Source organism: Myotis myotis, unplaced genomic scaffold (genome assembly GCF_014108235.1).
Source record: "Myotis myotis isolate mMyoMyo1 unplaced genomic scaffold, mMyoMyo1.p scaffold_m19_p_5, whole genome shotgun sequence".
NCBI classification, from domain to species: Eukaryota; Metazoa; Chordata; class Mammalia; order Chiroptera; family Vespertilionidae; genus Myotis; species Myotis myotis.
Genome location: NW_023416357.1, coordinates 15,512,848 through 15,537,602, shown reverse-complemented (window position 1 = coordinate 15,537,602; position 24,755 = coordinate 15,512,848). Strand labels below are relative to the sequence as shown.

At 48.2% G+C, this 24,755-nt stretch overlaps 1 protein-coding gene across 9 annotated transcripts in view; it reads right to left on the bottom strand.

The window, feature by feature from the left end:
• TRIO (trio Rho guanine nucleotide exchange factor) overlaps window positions 1–24,755 on the bottom strand; it is a 307,705-nt gene that overhangs the window by 73,044 nt on the left and 209,906 nt on the right. For all 9 annotated transcript variants that reach the window (XM_036309518.1, XM_036309520.1, XM_036309519.1 and 6 more), the window contains 6 exons: window positions 22,808–22,900; window positions 20,465–20,576; window positions 18,641–18,831; window positions 16,575–16,676; window positions 12,974–13,116; window positions 12,341–12,440 (listed from right to left, as the gene is read on the bottom strand). In XM_036309518.1, coding sequence (XP_036165411.1) covers window positions 12,341–12,440; window positions 12,974–13,116; window positions 16,575–16,676; window positions 18,641–18,831; window positions 20,465–20,576; window positions 22,808–22,900 — 741 coding nt within the window. The remainder of the gene's footprint in view (window positions 1–12,340; window positions 12,441–12,973; window positions 13,117–16,574; window positions 16,677–18,640; window positions 18,832–20,464; window positions 20,577–22,807; window positions 22,901–24,755) is intronic.

The window sequence follows — 24,755 nt, the reverse complement described above, 5'->3', positions numbered from 1 at the left end:
CTCTGGACACGCCTAGTGGGCATTCCGGACCCTCTGCCGCCGGCCCCAAGCCCTTTGCAGGCCCTCTTCCCACCACAAGCCTCCATGTGCTCTGGGGGCGCTGGCTCACTGCCCACATGCCTCGCATTTTCTTCTGAAATTCCTTCCCTTCTTCTCTCCTCTCACTGAGCTCACTCCCATTTGCTGACTGACTCCCAGGCCCTGCGAAGCACAACACACACTCCATCACGACACCACCACCAGGACCTCACGTGAGAAGCAAGTGCGAGGCCTTCCCATGACCCTTCACCTCCTGTGGCCTCTGCCCCATGTCTCCTGGGAGACAGCTCACCTCCAGGCTCACTAACGCCCCTCCCACCGTGACCAGTTCCCATCCTTGGACTGTCCCCTCTGGGCCTTAACCTGGCAGCTGGGAGGTCACGCCTGTCTGTTCACTATTCACCTGGGTGGGTTCCTGAAGCCCACTCTATGCCGATCACCCCTGAGCAGGCACTCCACCTGTTTCCCCCTCCCTCTAAAACACGTAGTCTAGGGCATTATTCCCCGCCTCGGCCCCAGCCTGCCTCTCTCCAGTGTTCCCTTTGAGTCACGGTCTCGCCATCAGTCACCCGAGCTGAGGTCTCACGAGGTCTCGTGCTCTTTCCCTCTCCAGGTGCCATCAGGACTCCAGGACGGCTTTCCGCTGCCTCCTTCCTCTGCCCGCCCACACCGCTCACTCGCGGGCCCCTGCAGTGCCTCCCAGGTGGGCCCCAGGCTCGCCTGCCCGGCCATCCCAGCACAGCTGCCAGGTCCCACTTTCACACGCGAGCCCCCCCCTCAAACATGCCTCCTTACGCACGAGCCGCGGCTCACATCCCCCAGCACGGGATCAGGTTCCCGCCCAGCCCGGCCCACCTGGCACAGGCCAGCGGTGTCCCCTCACGCCCTCCCAGCCCAGCGACCGTGTCCTCCTTGAGAAGAGTGCCATATTCACTGCACCCCCACTACCCCTTCTGCTTGGCGCTTCCCATCAGTCTCTGAGACGTCACTTCTGTATCTACCATCCTTAGCATTTTTTAAATAAGCAAATTATGACTCAATTCCGAAACGAGTCATGTCTTGGGTTATGTGTGTGTCACTCTTCTGTGAACTTTCCATGTTCTGCCCGTGGCTGGGAGACTGGGCCTGTCTCTGCCACTGCTGAGCCCCCCCGGCCAACAACGGCAGGCACAGGGTTTGTGCAAGGAAGCAGTCGGTGCGTCTCCTAAGGCCTGCCTGCACAGCGCCCTGCCGCCAGCAAGCAGTCACACATGTGCTGACGTGGTGGGTGGGTGGAGACCAACCGAGGAACTTGTATGCATATATGCATAACCCATGGACACAGCCTACAGTGTGGTGAAGGCCTGGGGTGGGGGGCGGGGGCGGGCTAGAAGGGGTCAAGGGGTGGGCGGAGGGGAGAAGAAGGCACTGCATTTGGAAAACCAAAACGAAGCACAGCTTTCCTCTGTGACTTTAACCTGAGACCTGCCCAGTCTTCCCAAGGACATCTGCACAGAGAAGGCGAAGGACAGAAGAGGAGACGGCTGGGTGGTGGGAGTGGAGCAAGGAATGGGGGGCCCCCTGTAGGGGACATGCTTGTCCAGGAGGCCACCCGGCAGTCCACTGGCAGAGCACCGGGAACCGACCCCGGCTCAGGCTCACAGCCGGCCAGCCCCTGTCCTGCCCCACGCCCTTCATTCCCTTCTGGTCCAACAGCCTGTCTTTCAAGAGGAAGTTTAGATATTTAGAATAAGAAACACACGGCCATTGGACAACCACAGAAACCAGCGCCAAACAAACTCTCCCTAACAAAGCACAGACACGGACACAATGAATCGCCTTTGCTAGGCCACAGAGGGAGTTTTCCACAAATGTTTCATCGCCTTCTACATGTTGCAAATGGCTCTGTGGGAAAACCGCCCAGACCTGACACATTTCTCTGCGAACAACCAAGGACCTAATGGTAGAAGGGAAAGGCGGAGGGCGGCACGGAGAAGTGGTTTCCTGTAAAAGCCCCCCGTGCTGGAAGTGGTTAATCCCTGTAGCGAAAAGGAGGAATGTTCCCAGTTCCAGGGGGAGCGTGAGCCTTGAACTAGCCGGATGGATATGGGGTCCGCTTGCCGAGGCCCCACAGGACCTGCACGTCCCACAGACCTGCCTGCCCGCGGTGCCTGTCACCCCTGCCCAGGGCCCCTCAGACAGGCCTGTCACGCTGTCCTGTCACTGGTCCACCCCCAGCCCTGGGAAACGCCACATGGAGACACAGCACCTCATCACACGTCCCGGGCCTGTTTCACTCTGAGTCTTATTAATTTTTCAGAGTGCTCAAAGCCACATGGAGCAATCAGCGGGTGGGGGAAGGGTGGGAAGGGAGAAGGGGGCTGCCCAAGGAAATTAAGCTAAACCTTATTTCTGGCACTGGTTTTTTTAGCCCCTCACAGAGTAATCAAAAACTATTGGAAACATCTGTGTACTTGACAGAGCATGAGAAATAAAAGTCAAGCCTGTTCCGACGAAGAATTGCACACTGAGTTAAAATTCCTTTTCAAAGGCTTTAGGGAACTTATGAACAAAATTTAGTACCAGAAGACTGTTTCCAAACAGTGCTAAAATCATCATTAAATATACACATATATCTTCGCGGCTTTACCCCTCAGAACCAATGGGCTTTTCCATAAGAATCCTGCATGAATCTTTAAGGGGAGGATTAAGTGGATGTTTTCTAGTTCAGAGAAAAGACATCTGTGGATTTCTGTCTCAATGCTCACATTTGAACATTTTAAACTTCTGAATATAAAACCTCTCTTTAAAACCAGGTTTGCAGTTTAAAAAAACAACACTTTTTTTTTTTTTTTGTATAAAAGACCTAAAGTAACTCTTTGGAGGAAACGAGTTAGAAAAAGGTCAGATAATATATTCTACATCAGAAAGTTTGGCTGAGGTCTTATTTGCTTTCAATGACATTCCTACCCTCAGTGACGCAACTTCATTGCTATGCAGAGTTGCCATTCCATTTATCTAGTTAAAATTCACTTTTCCTTTCCAACCATGCCTTGTGAAAATTTTTAAATTATCTTCTTTACTTCTGTGTATTTTATGGACTTCTATCATGGGCTCCCAACCACATACACACATTTAGTTTAGGATTGCAAGTTAGGAAAATCTCAATTTCCATCACTCACATTATCTCCTGTGACATTCACACCAGAAGGCAGATTTTGGAAAAAAAAAACACAAAACTTTCTGCTTTCACCTTTAAAAAAATAAATGTGAAAAAATAAATAAATAAATAAATAAATAAATAAATAAATGTGGTGACTAAAATGTACAAAGTAAAATGGACTTAGCCGGACCAGGGACAGCACCAAAGCTCCTCTAGCGACCCGCCCCCCCCCCCCCCCCCATGCCCCTTTAAACGGGCTGCCACGGGAACACCAATGGCTCAGATGCACAGACTATCTGCAGAATCACACCAGGGGCCTTTTGCCTGAATCGCCTCAGAATGACTGAAAGTGAAAAAGTTTCTGTGTTTCACACAAAAGAATGAAATACTCATCTTTGGCCTCAGGCACATGCCTTCAACAATAAACACAAAAGAGAGCTCTGCCTGAACCCAGTGGGGGGTTCTAACCCCATCGCTCCTCGGAGCGCCCCTCCCTGGCGCACGACCATGAGGCAGCTTTATGTTACAAGAACACATCGTTCTCAGGAGACAACGGCAAACACCTGGTTGGAATGGCCAAGTCCAGGAGCTCTGGGGCCAGTCCTGCCAGAGGAAGAGGGGCTCTCCGACGCCTGGCGATGCCGCAGCCCGCTCTGCAAGTGATCTACTCCAGGAACCCCAGGTCGACCGCAGGTGGGTATCTGGCCAATTTTCTGAGAGCAATTCTAAAGGAAAGGAGGAATGCGGTCTAATAAAAGCCATTTTCCCTAAAGAACAAAGTGCATCAACTCTGTGAACAATCACATCGTACAGCCCAATACAGTCAGTCCTTCAGAAGCCCCACAGAGGCCTGCGGTTTCGTGGGGGTTTCACAGTGTGCAGAAGGCAGGAGAGTGCTGTGTGGTTGAGGGGATTAGGGAGACAGCTCCATTACTGGCGACGGTTACCAGGGAAAGGCAACCACTGGGGCCAGCACGACACTCCAAGGAGATGGGTTGCATCCCCCGCTGCCCCCTCGTTTCGCCCGCCTGTGCTCTCATTGGGCAACATCATGGAGGCTCAGGCTTAATGGCAGCCCTGTGCTCCCCCAACCCCAAGGCCAGGTTCACAGAAATGTTCACCAAAATCTCTCACTGTGTTTCAAAGGTGATTTTGATCATCTCTCACATATTGGAGGTACATAAAGAAATCCGTGAGAAGTGAAAAACAGTAAAGGTGATACATTTTATATGTTTTTTAATACCACCCCCCCAAAAAAATCTGGAGAAAGATGTTTTCAAAAGCAAAAACTTACCATACCCAATATTTTATCCCGAAAATAAGTAGTAAGTATGGCATTTAGGGACATTAATCCTCTATTTTACCAAGGCGATCGATCGATCACACATTGGTTTTCTGACATGAAAACAATTCTTGGAAGGCTTTCTTGACTGTGATACACAGGAGGTAGAATGGAAAATGAGATGCAGGACATTAAACTGAAAAGATACAACTAAAAAGGCAAACTTCAAATGTGAAAAGTTAAGCGAATCAGAGGGCTTGGCCATTATGCACCAGGCTTCGAGGGCTCACGGCAGGGGATGTGGCTGCATGTTCCTCACTCTGAACACACGAGAGAGAAGCGCCAGCCCGTGCCAGCAAGTACTCAGGCTCTTCCGCAGAAAAGGGACGAGGGCCGGGAAGGAGGAGGCAGGTGAACCCCCTCCCCCAACCCACCCTCCATGGCACCAGGCCCTGGAAAACAAAGAACTCCTTAGGACAATTTAACCCAAGGAAACCCATTTACCGCATTTCCTGACTGAGCATGACAACCTTCTACCCAGAGGAGTTAACCTGAAATGTCTTTCTGTCTGTAACAAAGGGACACCGACCCGAAGAATTGAGATTTGAGAGCCAGTTAACCAGCAGACCAGGCCCTCGCAACGAGGAAGGACAGCAGAATAAACTACTGGCCTCAAGTCTGAATCACCAGTAACTCTGGTCAGTGGTATAAAATTTACATTCAAAACAGTCTCAGTGTGCCAGTATTCTTATAAACACGTTGTTACATGTCTGCCCAACCTTTATATTTAAAAATAATCTTCTTTTTTTAATTGAGGCATTCTGCTTTAGCATGAGGGATTTTGTTTTTCTGATGGAGTACCGATGCTTATCAAAGATTACATTCATTTTGTGGTTTTATGAGAGCACTTAAAAACCAGTTAAAATTACAAAAACCCCAGTCACTTAGAAAAACAAAGATTAGCCAAAGGAGAAACCAAACACCAGGCGCAGTCCATCACCTGGCTGCCAGGGGCAGAGGGGCTGTCTCCTGTTCATTCCTGCGCTGGAGCACAGGTCCTATGCTGGAGCACCTATCCTGGCTGGAGCACCTGTCCTGGCTGGAGCACCTGTCCTGGCTGGAGCACCTGTCCTGTGCTAGAGCACCTGTCCTGGCTGGAGCATCTGTCCTGGCTAGAGCATATATCCTGGCTGGAGCACCTGTCCTGTGCTAGAGCACCTGTCCTGGCTGGAGCACCTGTCCTGGCTGGAGCACCTCTCCTGGCGGGAGCATCTGTCCTGTGCTGGGGCACCTGTCCTGGCTGGAGCACCTGTCCTGTTCTGGAGCATCTGTCCTGTGCTGGAGCACCTCTCCTGACTGGAGCATCTGTCCTGTGCTGGGGCACCTGTCCTGGCTGGAGCACCTGTCCTGTCCTGGAGCATCTGTCCTGTGCTGGAGCACCTCTCCTGACTGGAGCATCTGTCCTGTGCTGGGGCACCTGTCCTGGCTGGAGTACCTGTCCTGTCCTGGAGCACCTATCCTGGTTGGAGCACCTGTCCTGTCCTGGAGCATCTGTCCTGTCCTGGAGCACCTATCCTGGTTGGAGCACCTCTCCTGGCTGGAGCATCTGTCCTGTGCTGGGGCACCTGTCCTGGCTGGAGCACCTGTCCTGTCCTGGAGCATCTGTCCTGTGCTGGAGCACCTCTCCTGACTGGAGCATCTGTCCTGTGCTGGGGCACCTGTCCTGGCTGGAGCACCTGTCCTGTCCTGGAGCATCTGTCCTGTGCTGGAGCACCTCTCCTGACTGGAGCATCTGTCCTGTGCTGGGGCACCTGTCCTGGCTGGAGTACCTGTCCTGTCCTGGAGCACCTATCCTGGTTGGAGCACCTGTCCTGTCCTGGAGCATCTGTCCTGTCCTGGAGCACCTCTCCTGTCCTGGAGCACCTGTCCTGGCTGGAGCATCTGTCCTGTGCTAGAGCACCTGTTCCGGCTGGAACACCTGTTCTGGCTGGAGCACCTACCCTGTTCTGGATCATCTGTTCTGGCTGGAGCACCTGTCCTGGCTGGCACATGGGATGACCCACAGGAATTTATGAATGAATGTAGCTACCCTGTGAACAGTATGAAGTCACTTTACATGCATGTGCCACAATGCAGCTGATTCGGCAGGATCAAAGGAGTAGCTTAAAAAATGTTTTAATCAAACATTTGCTTAAAGTTTTAATCTCTTCTTCAGTGACTGCCCTTTCAATAAATACATGGCCAGTATTTTGTTGCTGAGGCACCAAAATGAGGAAGTGCAGGCACTGAGGCTGAGCAGTTTACCTTTAGGACAGCTTCGAGCTCCTAATGAACAAAACCGGCTTCCGAATCTACTGCCATCAGGAGGGCCCAAATAAGAGGAGAGAGGCCGGTACGGACAGTAGTCGGCAAAGCCAGTACTGACGCCAACAGCCCATGGAGAGGGAGGAGGGGGCGGTTTTTAAAGTGAAGACACAGCAACTGCTAATATTTATTCAGTGCCCGGTACTTGCTGGACGAGATTCTAAACCCATTACACACTTCTCATGCCCACAGCCTGTGAGGTAACATCATCCCCATTTACAGACGAGGAAACGAGGCACAGAGAGGTGGAGGGGCTTGCCCAAGGCCCTCAGCTGCTGAGAAGCCGAGGCCGAGCTGGTGAGTGCTTCCTGTTCTTAGCCACCAGCTATTGGACGTTCAGTGCTCTGAGGGGGACAGTAAGGCCTCAGTTAACTTGCTGACAGGCTCTGTGACTTTAAGTGACACGAGGTACAATGAGACCACGTTTGCCACAGGCTAACTGTGATAAACAAGAGCGACGCCCCTACACTATCCCATCAACCTCATAACTGAACGATGTTGTCGATTCCAGTCAAGGGCACACGCCGGGGTTGCGGGCTTCATCCCCAGTGAGGGGCTTGCAGGAGGCAGCCGATCAATGACCCTCTCTCATCATTGATGTTTCTATCTCTCTCTCCCTCTCCCTTCCTCTCTAAAATCAATAAAAATATATATTAAAAAAAAAAAAGAATGATGTTGAAAGAAATGGCGTTATGCAGGACCTGTTTGCTTGTACCCTGTTACACTCTGAGCAGAGGAGGCTAATGGTATCTGGAGTATTCTGCCTGAGGAGATTAAAACTATGTGTCATCCTGTAGAAAGGCTCTGAATTTAATGACTCAATTTCATGTCTGCATGGGGCAACCCTACATGGGGTCCTGGGAGGCCGGGCGCCCTGGCAAGGCTGGCTGTGAGTTGAGTGCCTCCTCTGGGCAAAGGTGCCCTTGCCTCCGGCACCGTCGGCCAGAGAAGAGAGGGCCGAGCAAAGAACCGGGGCTCCCTGCGCTCCTGTCTGTGCCCTGTGCTCGGGATGGAGGCTGGGTGACGGAGGGCGGCAGTCCCTGTGGAAGACAAGTTTCCTTCCTCAAACACGTGAATCAACCACATGCAAAGATGGAATGGCATTAGCCGCTTTATACACTCTCTCAACACTGCACTTTCCGTAAACCCAGCCCAGTTCCTGTGGTGTAGAAGGTCACTTCACAGAAAACGGCGGTTGATTTTTTAAGCCACATGAAACCTCAGGTCCCCAGCACAGTGCGATGGCTGTGGTAGGAGGGACTGAAACCATTATACTTCCAGGTACGTGGGCTCACATATTCCTATTATAAAAGCTCCGGACAGTTCATGCCAAGCCTCGGTCTCACTGCATGTCTCAGGCACCCAATGAGAACAGACCCCTCAGGTCCAGCAGAGCTCACCGCCGCCCCTGCTGGCTCAGGCAGCTCCCCATACACACCTCATCTTGATTTATTTCCGTCTTGACCCCAAGATGCTCTGTTCTATAGCAGCCTGTGTTTCGGTCCATGTTTTCTAAAAAGTTTTAAAATGCTGCTTTTTATACTAAAAAATAGTTCCTTCATATTTGGCTCCAGTGTGAAATAAAGAGGCCTTGATACCGACGGGTAATTAAACCCACATTCCGTTTCTGGCGTTAGCGCTCCAGTGCTGGGTGGCCGCGGGTCAGCTGGCCTCCGCCACTTCCTCACCGCCCAGGCTGGCTCGGCACGCTCTTCCCTACCTCTCGGGACACGCTCGGGACCAATGAGATAAGGGTCTGGCAGGCACTTGATTTCTTTGGAACCGAAATTATATTTTCATAAGATCATTTTTATCAGCATAAGTACTCTGAATATGGGCAAGCATTGGTGCCAAACTCACTGTGGGACAGAGAGATGGCATCTTTTAAAACTGGTGTTTCCAGAGAAGGGAATGTGCCCGTGGGGGCATGTGGTTTGTATCTCTGAGCAGCCCACTCAGCGATTCTGACAGCGCTCCCTGGGAAGAGGGTGTCTCCGGGTGCCCCCCTTTAACAGACTCCTCCCAAAGCCTCCTGCGCCCCATTGGAGGATTGCACAGCCCTGGCAGGTAACGTTTACTTACGAATTCTCCAAGAGCCTGAGTCAAAAACATCCCCCCACCCAGTTTCTGAAATGGAACCAAATTCCATGATAACAACTAACTCACAACAGACATGATAAATTAAGTCAGAGACAGAATATGGTTAAGTAATTTCCCTTGTCGGAGCTGTCTACCAGGGTCCTCAGAGGCTGTTTAAACTTGAAAAATGGATGGTGGAAAGGACCTCGAGACATATGAAAAGTTACTGCCCTGGAGGGAGGGGGGGTGGGGTTCTGGTGCAGCCAAGTTCAGGGAAACTGCACATTTTGCAAAATGACTCGGGAAAGAAAGCAGTTTCCTACTTTTCAGAACGTTTTCTCCTGAATCATCTGCTGACCCGAAATGCTCTGCCAGAGAGGGGTAAGAGGGGGGCGGCGGCAAGAAAGCCCCCAGCAGAGGACAGAAATGCGGGCGTGTGGAGGGAACACGCGCTTCTTTCTAAGGCCTCGTGGGTGTGTCCTCTCCAAACCCCAAAGTCTGACTTTAAGCCTCACGTGCTGTTTATGCCCGTCCCACGTGCAGATCCAAGAACTGAAGAAGGAACCCGCTGCAATTCTACGACCTGGGGAAGCCCTTTCATCCTTCCTCACCCTTTCGAGCCCATGAAGGACCTGTGGTCTCGTGAGGGGTATCAGGAACTAGTGCCACGCCCACTTACAACACCTCAGTCCTGAGTGGCATTCCTTCAGGATGGGTAGGAATCAGGGGAGTGTTTAGCTGGGTGCTGCTGAGTGACAGGCTTTGTCACAGCCTCCTGGGGGCCGGGGGTGGGGGGCGTGGCTGCCTTCACAGAAGTGGGCCTGTCGGGGTCACAGAGCTACACAATGAAGTTCAGAGAAAGCACATTAGATGAGAAAAACAGAAACTGGTGAATTACCTAAAATATTTAATAGGCAGTTCTTTAAAAATTCTAATCCAGGTAGAATGATCAATTTCTGCAAACCTACACTTTTCTCACAGTGATTTATTCTTCCTCTTTCATTGGTTACAAATAGAATTTGCTGTTAATGGCATCAGCCCTTAGGATGATGCCTGCTTTTTCTACTGGAGTTGTGCAGGCTCGGTTCCAAGTTCACATAAGCCTATTTATTAAGCCATAACAGATCCGAAGCAGAGCTAGTAATGTGATTCCTAACTCCAGGATAGAGCCTTATTTCTGTGTGTACCCTCATGTGGACTTGTTGGCCATGCCTCCGGGGACCAGGAATGTACTGGGATGCTAGCACCCTAATTCTTTATGGTGGGAAGCCACCTCGGGAGCCCTTACTACATCCAGGGAGCATTTCCAGACTCCCACCACACCCATCTATAATCATAAAAAGGTAGTATGCTAATTAGACTGACATCATTTCAGACATCCTTCCTGACGAAGTCGGGGCAGAGGGAAGCCAGCCCAGGTCCCAGGTGCCTTCGGGCGGCCTGAGGGAAGCCAGCTCCGGTCCTGGGTACCTGCTTGGCAGCCGGAGGAGGGAAGCAGCCTGGTCCCGGGTGCCTGCCAATGGCCGGTGGAGGGAAGCAGCCTAGGTCATGGGTGCCTGCTGGCGGCCGGAGAAGGGAAGCCGGGGTCCGGGTCCCGGAGGGAAGCTGGTGCTGGCAGCCGGGGGAAGGAAGGCCTACTCTTGCACGAATTTTCGTGCATTGGGCCTCTAGTTTATACATAAACCCCATGAAGAGACAAAGTCAGCCTTTCTTCTTGGACCAACCTCCAGAAAAGTCTTAACATACCTTCCAAAAGGCAGAACTTGTTGCATTTATTTATCTCTTTGGCAATGTCATCCAAAAAACTTAAAAAACAACTTTAAACTCACTTCTGATAAACCCAGGCCAGATCCATGAGAATATATGTGGTAAGAAGGTGAATTTGGGGCCGGATGGGCCTAGTGCTGGAGGGGTGATTCTCACAAAGGCGAGGCTGTGAGACAGTCTGAATGAAGAGGCTTTTGCCCTTAACTTGAGCATCTATTAGCTCCCATAACTATTAAGAATTATTACTATAATTCTTATGTAAACAGAGTACTTAAATTACTCAATCACTTCAATTACTATCTTTTAAAAAAGAAAATAATCAGAATTACTCTAATGAAATGATTCCAGGCTCAAACTTCATTTTCTTAACTCAGCGGCTCTGGGGTGGGGCCACAGGGAGAGATGCCATTAAGCACTACAAGCCTGAACACGTAATTTATCTTATTCCTCATTATTCCTACTGGCAAGCAATATTTGCTGAATTCTCATACACTGAGCTCTGAGCAAAATAAAATGAGACATTGTTTTTATGCTTCAGTCCTCATATTCTAAGCATTTGAAGTTCCAGGACTTACTATTAAGAGAACTCAAAAAGAAGAAAAAGAAACAACTAATTACTCAAACTAGAAGCATTTTGAAAATGAAATCATTGTAGAAAAGCTGTATTTTAGAATATACTTACTTGGGAATGACATTTAAATACCATGAATTCTTCTGTAAAACTTAGTGAGAAAAGACCGAGGTCTGGGACTGTCAGGATTGCCACCTGAAGTACCCCGCTGTGGGACTCCCTCTCTGCCGCCAACCACTCCCAAATGCAGTGAGGTCAGGGCACTTCCTTCCTGCGCGTGAGCGGGCCCTGGAAGGTGTTACCAAGAGCTCCTGCATCTCACGACCCAGACGAAGGTCTCACACGAGGAAGCACAGCTCGCACCAGGCAGAGAGAACCCAGGACTTCTGAACCCCTATTCTCTGTCAAATAATTTTTAAAATCTGGTTCATGTCTAGGAAAGAGCAGGCAGGTGCTCATCCCAGATGGAACAGACGTGGTGGAGATGAATGTCCCCCACGGGCTTTCTGAGGACACCTGGGCATCGTGTAAGCCCAGGAGCCCAGCTTCTCCTGCCCACTTATTCTGCAGGCGTTTTGACTCCACAAGACAGGATCCTGGGATACTGCAGGCCACCGCTGTGGACTCTGACACAAATCAGATCTAGCTTACTGGCGGTCGGCGCAGCCGTGGGCCCGGTCCAGGTGCACTTCCTGTGTCTGGAAGGCGTCTCAGGGCCAAGTGGAGGGAGTCATGTCCCTGCTTCAACCAGAATAGCTCCACTTTTATGCACCAGGGCTCTCTGTCATATTGTTTTAAAATAACAGGTTCTTCTGCTTAATATAAAATGAAAAAGCTAAACACCCTGCAGGGGACACCTGATAGAACAGGCACAGCACTGGGAAGGGCAAGTGGTTTGTTTAAATCTTCAGGGTAAACGTCTTCTAACCCTGAAGCCCCCAGTCTCCGCCCTGGCTCTGGTGCTGGCACCGCTCTCAGCACAGAGCAGCTGTTTGAAATGTTGATGACAACTGTCACTTACAGACAGAACGAGACTACTTCCCGTCAGACCAGACCGGCTGCACTCGCGTCCCAGTGCAGGCTGGCTGCAGCGTACCTTATCGCTGTCCAGTGTGTTCTGCGACGTCCGGGAGGCGATCGAGATTGTGTCGGGCTGGCTGCTGCCGTCGCCTTGGCTGTCCAGATCCTCTCCGTCCCTGGAGACACAGGACATTTTTAATTCCTGACTCTGCTGGCTTTTTATTCTAGACTGGTCAGGCTCGTCCACCGGTCATTGGAGAAAGAATGGCCGCGTTTCAAGGGGTGCAAGTCAGTCTTCGTGACAGCTGCTACCTCCCCTGTGTTAACGCGGATTTGACTGCTAAGCACAGGCTTTCTGCAGGCATTGGGCTAAGTATCTAACATAGATCATTCCATTTAATTCACATAATAAAAAATAGAGTTGACATGATTATTTCCAGAAACATGTAGATCTGCACATGTGCCCGGATGGACTCACCACTGGGTGGGAAAGGCAAAGTGGCCAGAGATTCGCATACAGCCCTGCACTTTAAGCGGAAGCAGGGTCTTGTCTTGACGAAGCAATTTCATTGCTAAGAATAAACTATGTTTAAAAACCATATTCCTCCAAATGTCAGAAAAACGACTTTTGAAAAATATTACGGTAACACTGCCTTGTTCCTTCCCCATTAAATAAACAAGCTTAGCCACACCTCCCGCGCACACTCACCGCCTGCCCTTGTGCCGCGCGGCCGGGGCCGTCTTGGGGATGTGAATGGGCTCCTTCAGGGCGCCTTTCAGGTGGATGGTCCTCTCCTGGATCACCTCCCGGATGTGCTTTATCCAGTCCTGCTTGTTCTCGATGCTGGAAGCCTGAACCGGTGCGAGAACCGTCAGATCCTGCCCCAACCACGCAGGCCTCGCATCGCTGGAGCTTCCCATTTTAAACATCGCTTTCCAGCAGAAAAGCAGCCCATCCGATGTTTATGCCACCAAATAAATGACCCTAGTTTTGAACATTTTTAAATCAAAACCATTTTTATTTTATAGCACTTATGTTGGTCCACATCAATGGATATTCTAATCACTGATCATTCCCTGGACCCGGGAAGACATGAAAACACAGCCAGCCCAAACGAAAACTGCTCTGAGGCAACTCAGGTCAAGAGAAGTGGTCAGTGGCTGGCAAAGTGTCCATGGACCCTGAACCTCTGGTCATGCTGCCCGTCACAGGACTCATCGGACAGCAGCTGCAGCCGCCACATTTCCACAAGCACGAGTGTCCTCGGGCTCCCTTACCCTCGTGTGTAAAGAGGGCCTGTGGCGTGGACACAGAGAATGCCAGTCCCACCGCCAGCAGGTGAGGCTGCAGTTCCCAGCGCACAGGACAGAGCCTGCCCCAGCTCTGCACTCACCGACCCCTAGCTGTAAATGGGAATAAACCGCTAAATAAACGAGTGTATCCTATTGCCAGTTCCACGTGGTGGATTGCCCTTTATTATACCCGTGGAGAAAGGTTCTCTGGACGTGGCACGGGGTAGGCCCTCAGCAAGCATTTACTGAATGAACACACATGGCGTGACTCCGCCCAGGTTTTTCTCTCACTGCCTCAAAGGGGCGCTTTGTGTTCCCTTTTACATGCCCTGGGCCGTAGTAACAGTTTTAATTTCCTTATGGAAAACATCAGCCTCCTATGATATAAACATGATTCCCTGTAAATGATTAAAACAATCGTCAGTGGATTGTAGATGAGATCACAAAGGGAGGGGAACCCACCATGTCCTCATGGTGGGCCTTGTTTGGAAACTAGAAAGCCAAAGCCCATGGTGGGAAAGGAAATTAAAATTGAGAACTCTCTAAATAAAATGCTTCAACTGGAGGATATGGCTTTAAAATTATTGAGGGACAGTAATGGGCAAATATAGGATAAAAGGGGGCTCTTGCTCCCATTCCGGAATCTGATGCCAGGAGAGCAGTCACGCCGACTTTGGGGTCGGAGCAGCGTGATTAGGGAGCAGGGGAGTTTGTGCATGAAATAAGCATCTCAGGGTGGAAAACTTGAACACACAGACCTACTGGAATTTAAATGCCTGGTCCAAATGTGCAGAGGCTACACAAAGAGAAGCGCCTGAGGAAGAACATCTGGCCAAGTTTGGAGACAAATCAGGAAAACTGTTACTATGGTTCAGAAATAAAGAAAATTCTCATGATATAAAGCGAATTTATCATTACATTTATAGAGGATAACCCTCCTAGTAGTCTCAATCCATTTAAGGAAGGACTTAGAAATAGAATTCTCCCTTGCAGACTATAAAAGTAAAAAAAGACCACATTTTGTTTTACAACTACCAGGCCATCAGCATCATTGCCATGACAACTATGACAGTGACCACCTCCACATTACCACCACATTCCACTACCACCACCACCAAAACATTTTCTCAACTATCACATCACTTACACTCATCTCTACCACCATTTACCATCACCATCTCCACCACTGACACCACCACCATCTCCACCACCACCACCACCTCACCATCTCTACTACCGCCACCACCATCTTCACTACCATCACCACCACCACTGCCACCATCAACGCTACCATCTCCACCACCATTTATACCATCTCCACCACCATCTCCACCACCACCACCTTCACCACCTCCATCACCACCACCATCTCCACCACCACCACCACCATCACCACCATCACCATTTCCACTGCCACCACCTCGATATCCACTGTCATCACCATTCACACCAATGTCATCACCACAAAGCAATCTCTAAAATTAATGAGAACATCATTTTGTTTAATCTCTTCTTGGAAGTCAGAAAAATATTACTCAAAACTCCCTAGAAAACTGTCATCTGGTAAACCCCACAGGAAGTCTTTTGTTCAACTGCATCATGAGTATTTTATTATGTCCCAAATGAAAGTAATCCATAACTGGCTAAAATATCTGGCACTATTTCTTAGATACACCCTTTGGCATATGTCACTGCAGCTAATCTGGATAAACACTTAATATAAGTTGGAAGTTTTAACATCTTGAGGATACTTTAAAATTTTATGCCTTACCATATAAGCATAACCAATGGACATAAGACACTGGGGGGTAGGGGAGGCCAGGGGATTGTCAAGGGTGGGGAAAAAAGAAGACATATGTAATACTCTTTGTAATACTTTAAGCAATAAAACAATTAAAAAAAATTTTTTATGCCTTAGTAAAGTTCAGTTATCTAATATTTAGCTAACAGTGCAATTTATGTTTTATAGGGCTTTCTGCCAGTACTAACAAGAACACACTGGGTTGGTAATCATATATTCATTGCCAAACAATTCCTCATTTCTATGTGAGTAAACACCTTAAAGCGCAATGGTGTAACCGTCAGCGGCTCTATGAGTGACGCGCTGCTGAATAACCTGGGGCTGCTGGGAATGCCACAGAGATTCAAAGGAATGCAAGGCAAAATCGCTGACATGCAAGTCCACACACCAGAGGCCCGTTAAGCTTTTGGCTCGTCTCCCAATATCCTACTAATCGCTGTCTACATCTTCCCCAGAACATCCTTAAGTCAACTATGGTCTTTCCAGACAGCTCCAACAGACAGTTCCATCTGTATTTTCTCAAACACAGAAGGAGGGAAGTACACTAAGACACCCTTAGAGCCCTTTGCCATTCTTAGGAGAGGGCAGTATATTCAAGACAGAGTTCGAATCAAATATTCAAAGATACTTTCCTCCCGAAAGACTAGATACCTCAAACTACCCTTAGTGTCTTTGAAACACTTGAAATCAAAACATTACATAAAACCCATGTAGCTGATCACTATGCCCCCTTTTCCTCTGCCTCCAAACTGGAAAGCCAAAGAGCCCAGGACCCCATGGAGACGGCTGGCATGTTCAGCCTTGAAACTGTCCAAGGCCGTCACACTCCACCAGGTGCCCCCTTTCCTCTAAAACCACAGGTCAAGTGTGCATGGAAGCTGTGAGCCCGTCTCTCTGGCCTCCTGGGCCTGAACTTCCTGCATCTCTCAGGGAATGAACAATTCTTTTCAAGACTGGAAGTACGGGAAAAGTTTGAAGACTTGCTCCATTTGATTTGAGTAAGCAAGCAAAAGTTTAGCTCACGTTATTTCATCCCTGGAATACCAAACTGAATTTATTCTACTGTTCTTGTGGTAATCACTAATCCCAACAGAACATAAAAGTAACACATAAAGTGATATGAAAACCAACAGTTTCAACCACAGGAAAAAATAAAGCATTCATTGCCACAATAAACATGTCACAGAGCATAGCCCCAATGTCCCCATGGACGTACCTTAAGGACAATTTTATTATCTGAAGTTGGCGTCCTCCCGACCCACAGTGCAAATTTGCAGGGATCTCCTTCAACATGTTCTGTGACACCCAACTCTGAGGTCTGCGTAAAAAACAATGATATAATTAGATGAGAGTACAATTCAGAGACCATGTGGTCATGCTAGGTTATAACAACGTAGTTTGTTAACTTTAGTAAGTAATCCTTAGCCCTCACTTTAGTGAAAATAAGGAAATTTTGTTCTTAGGCTACAAACGACTGGTTTCATCTTTTTCATATCCTGTGAGCACCCTTACTGGAGATTCTGATGCAAGTCCACAAGCAAGTCCAGAGGGAAAAAAGCAAAGTATCTGAAACCTTATTATCTGGAAGATTAAGAGTTGACCCATTTCAACCTTATAAATAACAAAATGCGTTTGTTCTGGTTGTGAAAGAGCTGCCACTCCCATTTTCCGCATGAATGAAGTACCTTCATGGAGGGCAAAATGGTGTTTTAACAGCTCAGTTATTTTCCAATTTCTTTATCAATCGCATAAACTTTTAGTATTTCACCAATAATTTTAAGGGCTAAGGACAAAATTGCTCTCTGTAATATATGTAGGTGTAATATGCGGAACACGGAAGAGTGCAGATGAAGTTCAACACCTTCAACCCCACCACATCATGTTCCCCCCAACTCATTCTTCCGCCTCCAGCGAAGGAAGTGATTCATAACCCAGAGCGATTCATAGCGCAGAGGGGCCTCTGAGGGAACCTAAACTTTTAAAAGATAAATTAAGTGAAGATGTATCAGCTTCTAAAACAGACTAGCTTGGTCTCTGAGGCTAGATTAGAGCCAGCTAGTGAGATTACTAGCCAGCAATGCTGCGTTTTTTCTTTCCAGTTAGAATATGATCTAAAATGATGTAAGGTGGCTGTGATCCAAAAGACAATCTCAAACAGGATGTCAGCCAAAGGAAAGGGTATGAAAACCATTAGCTTGAACTTGCAAATTCCAGAGATTATTATTCAGATGCTCTCTACACTTGGTAGTATTTTATTACTTTGGGAATTTGATTAACATATGGATACCATAAAAACATGTAACGAATACAATATAAATTATCCAAATTCCAAATATCTATCAATATTTATAAGCAATCTGCCATACCTTGTATAAGTAAACCAAATTTTAATGCATTTTCTATTCTTTCTCTGATGGTGATTTTTCCTTAGTTTTGCCCAATCCTCCCACTGCCTGAGCCTGCCCAGAAATTTTTTGATGACAGTCCTCTGAGATATTGCTACTAAGGGAAGAAGGAAATATAGTGGACCCTGGGGACGACATGTGCCTGAGACTTTTCTGAGTTGACATGTGATTTTATAGAGAGACTGGTTGGACGTGCTCCGAATGGAAAAGGCACCAGGTGTGTTTCTCTTGCCAGGAAGTACAATGACAAGTAAGAATTCAAATGCATCACTGTATCTGCCAAACACTCAAGGGCAGCTGTCTCTAAACAAGTGGGATTGTGGGTCTTTAAAACGATTTTTGCTTACATATATTTTTCTCCAATAATCATATTTTGCTATTGTAAAACCCATATATTTATTTATTTTAAATTTATTTTTAATGAAAATATATCAAATTTTGTCACTAAGATCCCACAGTGAGCCACCCTGTAAGGCTGCATAAGTATGTTCCAATGTTGGTGAATAAAAAATTAATTACAATGATATGAGTACTGCACAAAATCATAGTGAGATATAATCATTTTGTGTATTTATAAAACTAGTTAAGGTACACGAAAGGCAAATGATTTAAATTCACTTACAAAATGTGTTTTATCCTGTAGTTAGAGTCTACGGAATTTAGAAAAAGCAAGTCTCCTAAGTCTAAGAAAACGCAAACTCAGGAGCGCCCTCTAGTGGACTCATAGCTGTCAAAGAATTTCACTGAAGAAAGGACAATTTTGGACTTTCCACATTTTAGGATAACCTGAAGGCAACAAAGAGTAATTTTTCTCTACCTACAAAAATGTTGCAATTGTGTTACCTTTAAACTTAAAATTCCGAATGCCAATACTTACAAACAATTTGCTTTTATAAAGGTACTTGCTTCTCCCACTGGAATCTTTCACTTCTTTACTAAATACTAAGGACATTTCAAAAAGGAAGAGATGCCGTTCTCGACCCTTTCGAATTAAGGTTTTTGGGTCCCACACTTGGAAGGATTCCTGCAGAATGAGTTCTCCCTGAGACTCGATATTTTCATCAAACCCTACAACATAAAAAAGGAGGCACAATCAATTTAAAATAAAAAGGATAGCATTATGATTATTAAACATTTGTAAAATGCCCATCAATTAAATCTCAGATTAACGTTTCCATTTGGGCCCCTGACTCCTGCCTCCCCAGCACTGGCCCATCCGAGAAAGGCTAATTCTTCCTGAAACAAGACTTTAATACATTTTTCGTGTTTTTTTTTTTGTTTGTTTGTTTTTTTGTTTTTTTAAAGCAGGGATTCCTCTTGGCATTATTCCTTATGTTCTAGCTCCTTAGGGTGGCATTCCCATCAGCTGAGAATGCCATGCCTCGTCACCTACACTCCCAACACTCCTCGTACAGACCTCCTCCACCCAGAATGATTCCCTGATGTTCTGCTTCCTGGGCCTAGAACACCCTTCCAGGACATTCCTCAGCAGTCCCAGCCTTTCCACAAGGCCATCTAGCCTTCCTTCTGGGTACTCATCTCTCTGGAGTTTTCCCTCTGCATGCAAACTTCTTCATGCGAATCAGTCATGCTCTGGCCACTGGCTGGCTTTCACTAATGAATGCTCATCTCTTCATGGAAGGGACCCGTTGCCAGGACTCTAAGATTCCTGGGGCAGGTGGGGACTAATTGTCTCCCAACTTCCACTTCCCCCTCTTCCCTAATAGCAGAAGCCCCCTCCATGCCGCTCAAATGAGCACTCCATTTCCCAGCATCCTCTGCAGCTTGGGGAGCCCCACACCTATAGGCCGCATGGGGAGAGTCACATGTATGACGTCTAGCTGCTCCCTGCCCCACCCCACCCCCCACTTCCTGCCCGATGCAAGGTTAACACAGTCTAGGCACATCCTGAGCTGAGCCAGCCAGGCACATCCGAGGCGTGGAGAGAAACGAGCAGGAGCAGAGCCCGAGTCCTGGCGTCAGGAAGGGCTGCCACGCCAGCTCCGCGTTTTACACCAGAGAAAGAAAGCCATGCCGCTTGGCCTTGACTGTTGGTGTCTGTGATCAAGAGCAGCACCTTTGCCCTAACTAGTGTGCTGCTCAGTGCGGCCAGCAATAATGACACGCACAGGCCAGCAGCGCTTCTTGTAAATGTGTGCAACCTGAGAGTAAGAGTTAAGCTCTGGAACACAGAATCGCCTTCTTAAGCAGAAGCATTCACAGAAATTATAATGGCAACATTTTAAAGTGTATTTATCTGATTCTCTACCATGTTATATACCACCTTCATCTGCATAAGCAGTTGTGTGGTACTCACTACGTGTTCCAGACTCAGGCAAGTGATGCAATGGATGCAGAGATGGGGAAGCAACAAGCCTCTTTAAGGATTTTCTCATCTTAGGGGACTGATCTATCCGAACCCATCACCTAACAGAGACCAGGCAGGTGAAGGCCAGCGATACGAAGCTCAGAGTGGGGAGAGGCCATTCCCAGTAATGGGACAGGGACAGGTGGCTAGGTGGAAGCATTTCACGTGATCTTAAGGGAAGCAATGAAACCAATTCTTTAAAAAAGAAGACATTCATATCTAGACTCTTACTCCTAAGTAAACACAGAGGCATGAAGCCAAGGTTTTCAGGGAAAGGGAAATCCATTCACAGATGTCAGCAGGAAGCGCACACAGGTGTGGGGCGTCCGGTACCTTCCAGCATGCTGAGGTGCATGGCGTCGTTGGCTCGCTTGGGCACGCTGAGCATCACCTCCAGGCCGTCTTTGATCTCCCCTTTGCCTTCCTCACAGCACGTGAGGAGCTCCTGCAGAAGACCAAGACCATGAACTGGCGAAGACTGCGACATGCTCTACCACCAAGATCTTTGCAGAAATGAAAGAGCTTTGATTTTTAAGATAAAAAAACAGACTGTGGTCTCCTGGGCATATAGTCTCACAGGAAACGAATTACTGTCTTTGTGTCCAATGGACCGACAGGTCTGTCCTGCTCAATCAGGACATTTCTTCACATCAGAAAAAACCAGGGGAAGTCATAAGTTAAGATAAAATTGGTATACATGTCAACTACCAAGCCCCAAAAATGACAAATAAAAATATTTAATTAGGAGAGCAGAGCAGTCAGCTACTGGTGTGGCTGAAGGTCATGCCAGGGTCCTGCCAGTACCACTGAGCTTTCACAGGGCCCAGCATGACTCTGAGCCTCTGGTGCCATGAACGCAGGGCCATCGAACCTGGAACTGCACAGTGTGCGGCAGGAGCAGTGACGCTGTAGGAACACTGATGGTGCAACGCCCTCTGCCTGTAGGATGTTTAGAAGCTCCCATGATTGCATCACACTCCCTGGGAGTGATTATGTCGCGGATCTCAGGGTCACCATCATTGATGAATGATAGCAAGGACAGCAAATTCTGACTCCTCTGGGCTCCAAGACACCTCACCTGTACACTAATGACTGCTGGTCAGGCAGTGCCATAGCAACAGCGCTCTGGGTCCCAGGACTCAACAGAGGGACATGACAGTAAGGTCAGCTCTGGCCTCACACCCAATGGTCTGGAGCAACTGAGCTACGGACAAGCACCTTCACTCACAACCAGATGGCGTTTACCTATGATTCTGAGCAGCATGGCACAGCGGGCCTCCACGCACGGAGGCAGCTGCACTGGCAGGAGCTCCTGGCTGGGGATCAACACCGCTCACTCCTGTTCTCCAGGACCCTCCTCAGAATCAAGGGAGGGTTATGAGTTCCAGCCCCAGCCAGCGAGTGACCAGACATGAGGTCACTGAGGAACAGTCTGTAGAGAGCCACGGGCTAAAACAAGTCCTTCAATCCTGAGGGCGCTAGAGGTGAACTGCCTTTGTGGAATTAGGAAGCGAAGAGCAAATGTTAAGATAAACAGCTTAGCCTCCCGGCTTCCAGTGTGCAGTTTCAGCTCACAAGTCTCTGCAGGGACAGGACAGTCCCTCAGGGAGATCCTGATGCTGAGGGGCAAGCGAGCTGCTCCGACAGAAAGTTCCAGAAGGGAACCACAAGGAAGGCAGCCACTTCCTAACTATTTCTCCATTTTTTCTTACCAATAAAGAGAGTACAGAAGAGTTTCAGGTATTCATAAATCCCTCTTCTGAATGTCATTATTGCCTCCTATTATTGTGCTAGGACTGAACTGGGGACACAGGTTCATAAGATCCTGTTCCTGGGATAAATGACTGGTACATTCTAATGTTTAATTACTAACATTCACCAGCCAATGAAATGGCAGGGTAAACACCATTAGATGGAGGCTGTAGATTATTTTTCTTGTAGTCAAGAAAATATGTGTCAATTACATATAGAATGCACTCTAAGACATTCTTACCACAAATTCTAAGTTTTCTTTACCACCCAATTGCCAAGACTAATAGTTATTAGAATTTTTACAAGTGTGACTTTAGTTATAATCATCCGTAACCAAGAAAAAGCAGGTCAGTGTGACTCAAATACTTGTGATTTAATTTGTACGAACAAACTGTATACATTTGTGCGCGACAAATGACAAGACCAGAGGGTAGTGCTTCTGTGTTCAGGGGAAACCTGGGCACCAGCCTGGCCTGAGTGCAGAGCCACCCCCCCGGTGGTGGGGACCAGTGATGACTGGGGGCCCGCCCCACCCTACGGCCAGGCCCCACCTTGCAGACAGCACTGTGTGAGGTTGGCTTCATCTATGCAAAGCGTACAGCACAGTGCCTGGACCCTAGTCAGCAGCCATACTAGGAGCCATGGTATAAATTTCCAGGACTGACAATTTCTCTTTTCTTTCTCATTCTGTGTTACTGACGAGGGTTGGTCAGTGACGTTTAGGGGGCATAATTGAGGCATATACTCTTATTTACCTGCTGTACTAAGAGATTGGTCAGGGAAAGAAATGGCAATGAATTAAAACAAAACAAAACATGCTAGGTGTCATTTTTAAAATTCAGGGAACTTTACAGATAAAGAAAAAAGTCACAATAGCAATGTACCAATCATACACTTTGCAGGCTGAGGATGCGTCATACGTACTTTTAGAAGGAGCTGGTACTTGGTTATGCGCTGCACTGGTTTAATAAGGTAGGAGGAGATGGAATTGGCTAACCCGTGCCGCTGCTGGATCTCCTGAATTAAAGAAAAGTTATATAAATAAGTAAACACAAACACCACTGGGCAAGTTAGACAGCATCGACTCAGTTTACATTTCTGTATCCCCAGCATGAATACACACACATTATTTTCTGTACTGTAAAGCAGAAATCACTGATTCTTCTTCTAATATGGTCAGCCTACAAGTAGTGAGTGTGTCATCACTTGGAACGCCGAAGACGGCGGCGTTGACTCTGCCTCTCTGGCTCTCAGATCAAACAGGCAGAGTCAACGCCCCCCAGCGCTGTCCCCAGGGGCCGATGGGCGCCCTCGGAGCCGTCACACTTGAGTCAGGGACCGACCACCCTCCCTCCCACCAGCTCCTGAAGCTTTGGCCGCGTGTGCCCGAGTCACTGACCACAGCCCTCCCCACAGACGCTTCCTTCTCCCCCACTAACAAGGCTACACACCGTCAAGGAATTCTGCTCCCCTATTCTGCTCACGACTCAGCTGCTTTAGCCCAGAATTCCCACACCAATCTGCTGCGGCTGCCTTTTCTCAGTTCTCAGCGTTCTCGGAATTTATCAAGAACGGCTGTCATCCGGAAGGCCACGCTGCAAAATGGACGTAAAAGCCACCACATCGCTGTGCCCTCCATCTGTTTGTCATTGGGATCCGGCTCGCCAGAAAAAGCAGACCAGAGGAGCCCTGAGAAGTGCCGGCCGCACGAATCACCAAATGACTTGCTCCTCAGGCATCTAGCAGATTAAATTAAAAACTGACAACTCCTCCTCTGGCTTCCAGATCATAAATGTAGTTTCCAAGGTCTCTTTTCAATTTGCCATGGTTTAAAAACGTGGGATTCGGGATGTAACGATGATACACACGTTTGCGCATCTAAAGGATTTCCTTCACGTACAGTAAGATTCAAAATCTTACGGGCAGGTCGGTGAGTTCCGACCAATGTTCTGACCACTTATAAGCAACTCCCAAACTAAGATACGGAACATTCCCCATCACGAAGTCCTCTCGCCCCTTCCACTCTGCTCCCCCACCTGTGCTCCCACCGCCACCAGAGGCAACCCTGCTCCGATTCCTATCACCACAGGTGGATTGTGCATGTCCTGGAGGTTCACATAAAGGGACTCATGCAGCACGTGTCTCTATAGCCAGCTTCTTCCAGCCCACGCTTTGGAGGCCAATCCACGCTGCCATGTATCCGGGCTCACCCCTCCGCACGCCTGAGCAGAACGCACCACAATGCGCTGGGAATGCTTAGTAGTATTTAACACTCCTGGTTCTAATAACATTTTCAGAAATGCATCTCCAATTCTTGTTGGCATCCTTATTACCTATCATCGTATTATACGATTCAAACATGGTACAAGATCACAGGAGTCTTTCATAATACCTCACAAGATTTAATCCTGCTGAAATAAAAGTATTCCCTTTTCTAAAGTTTCTTTACTTATAAATTTTGGATGGGAGGGGGCAGAGAGTTGGGGGGAAAGCAGGACCCAGCTCCCTGGTCAGTGGCATATCTGATGCCACGACTGATTCTTCCTGTGCATTCCAGCCGTTTCCATGCAATAAAGTCCTTGCTGTTTGCACCCCTCTCTGCGGAGGGGGACGCCCTCTGTGGATATCCACTCTCTGCCCAGCACCTCTGCCGCCACCGCGAGCTAACTGAGCCCTGACAGATGCGCAGCTGTAGGAGGAAAACGACGGCTAGTAACCTGGGAGATCTCTATGTCAGACAAGCATGATTTCCTGTTTCCTTGAAGGTTTTTAGGGCAAAGCGTTGTTTTTCTAATGGCCTTATGATTCCAAACATTCATCGTGCCACATGCTCTCAATGCTTGAGCCTTATATAATTCTAACTCCGCATGTG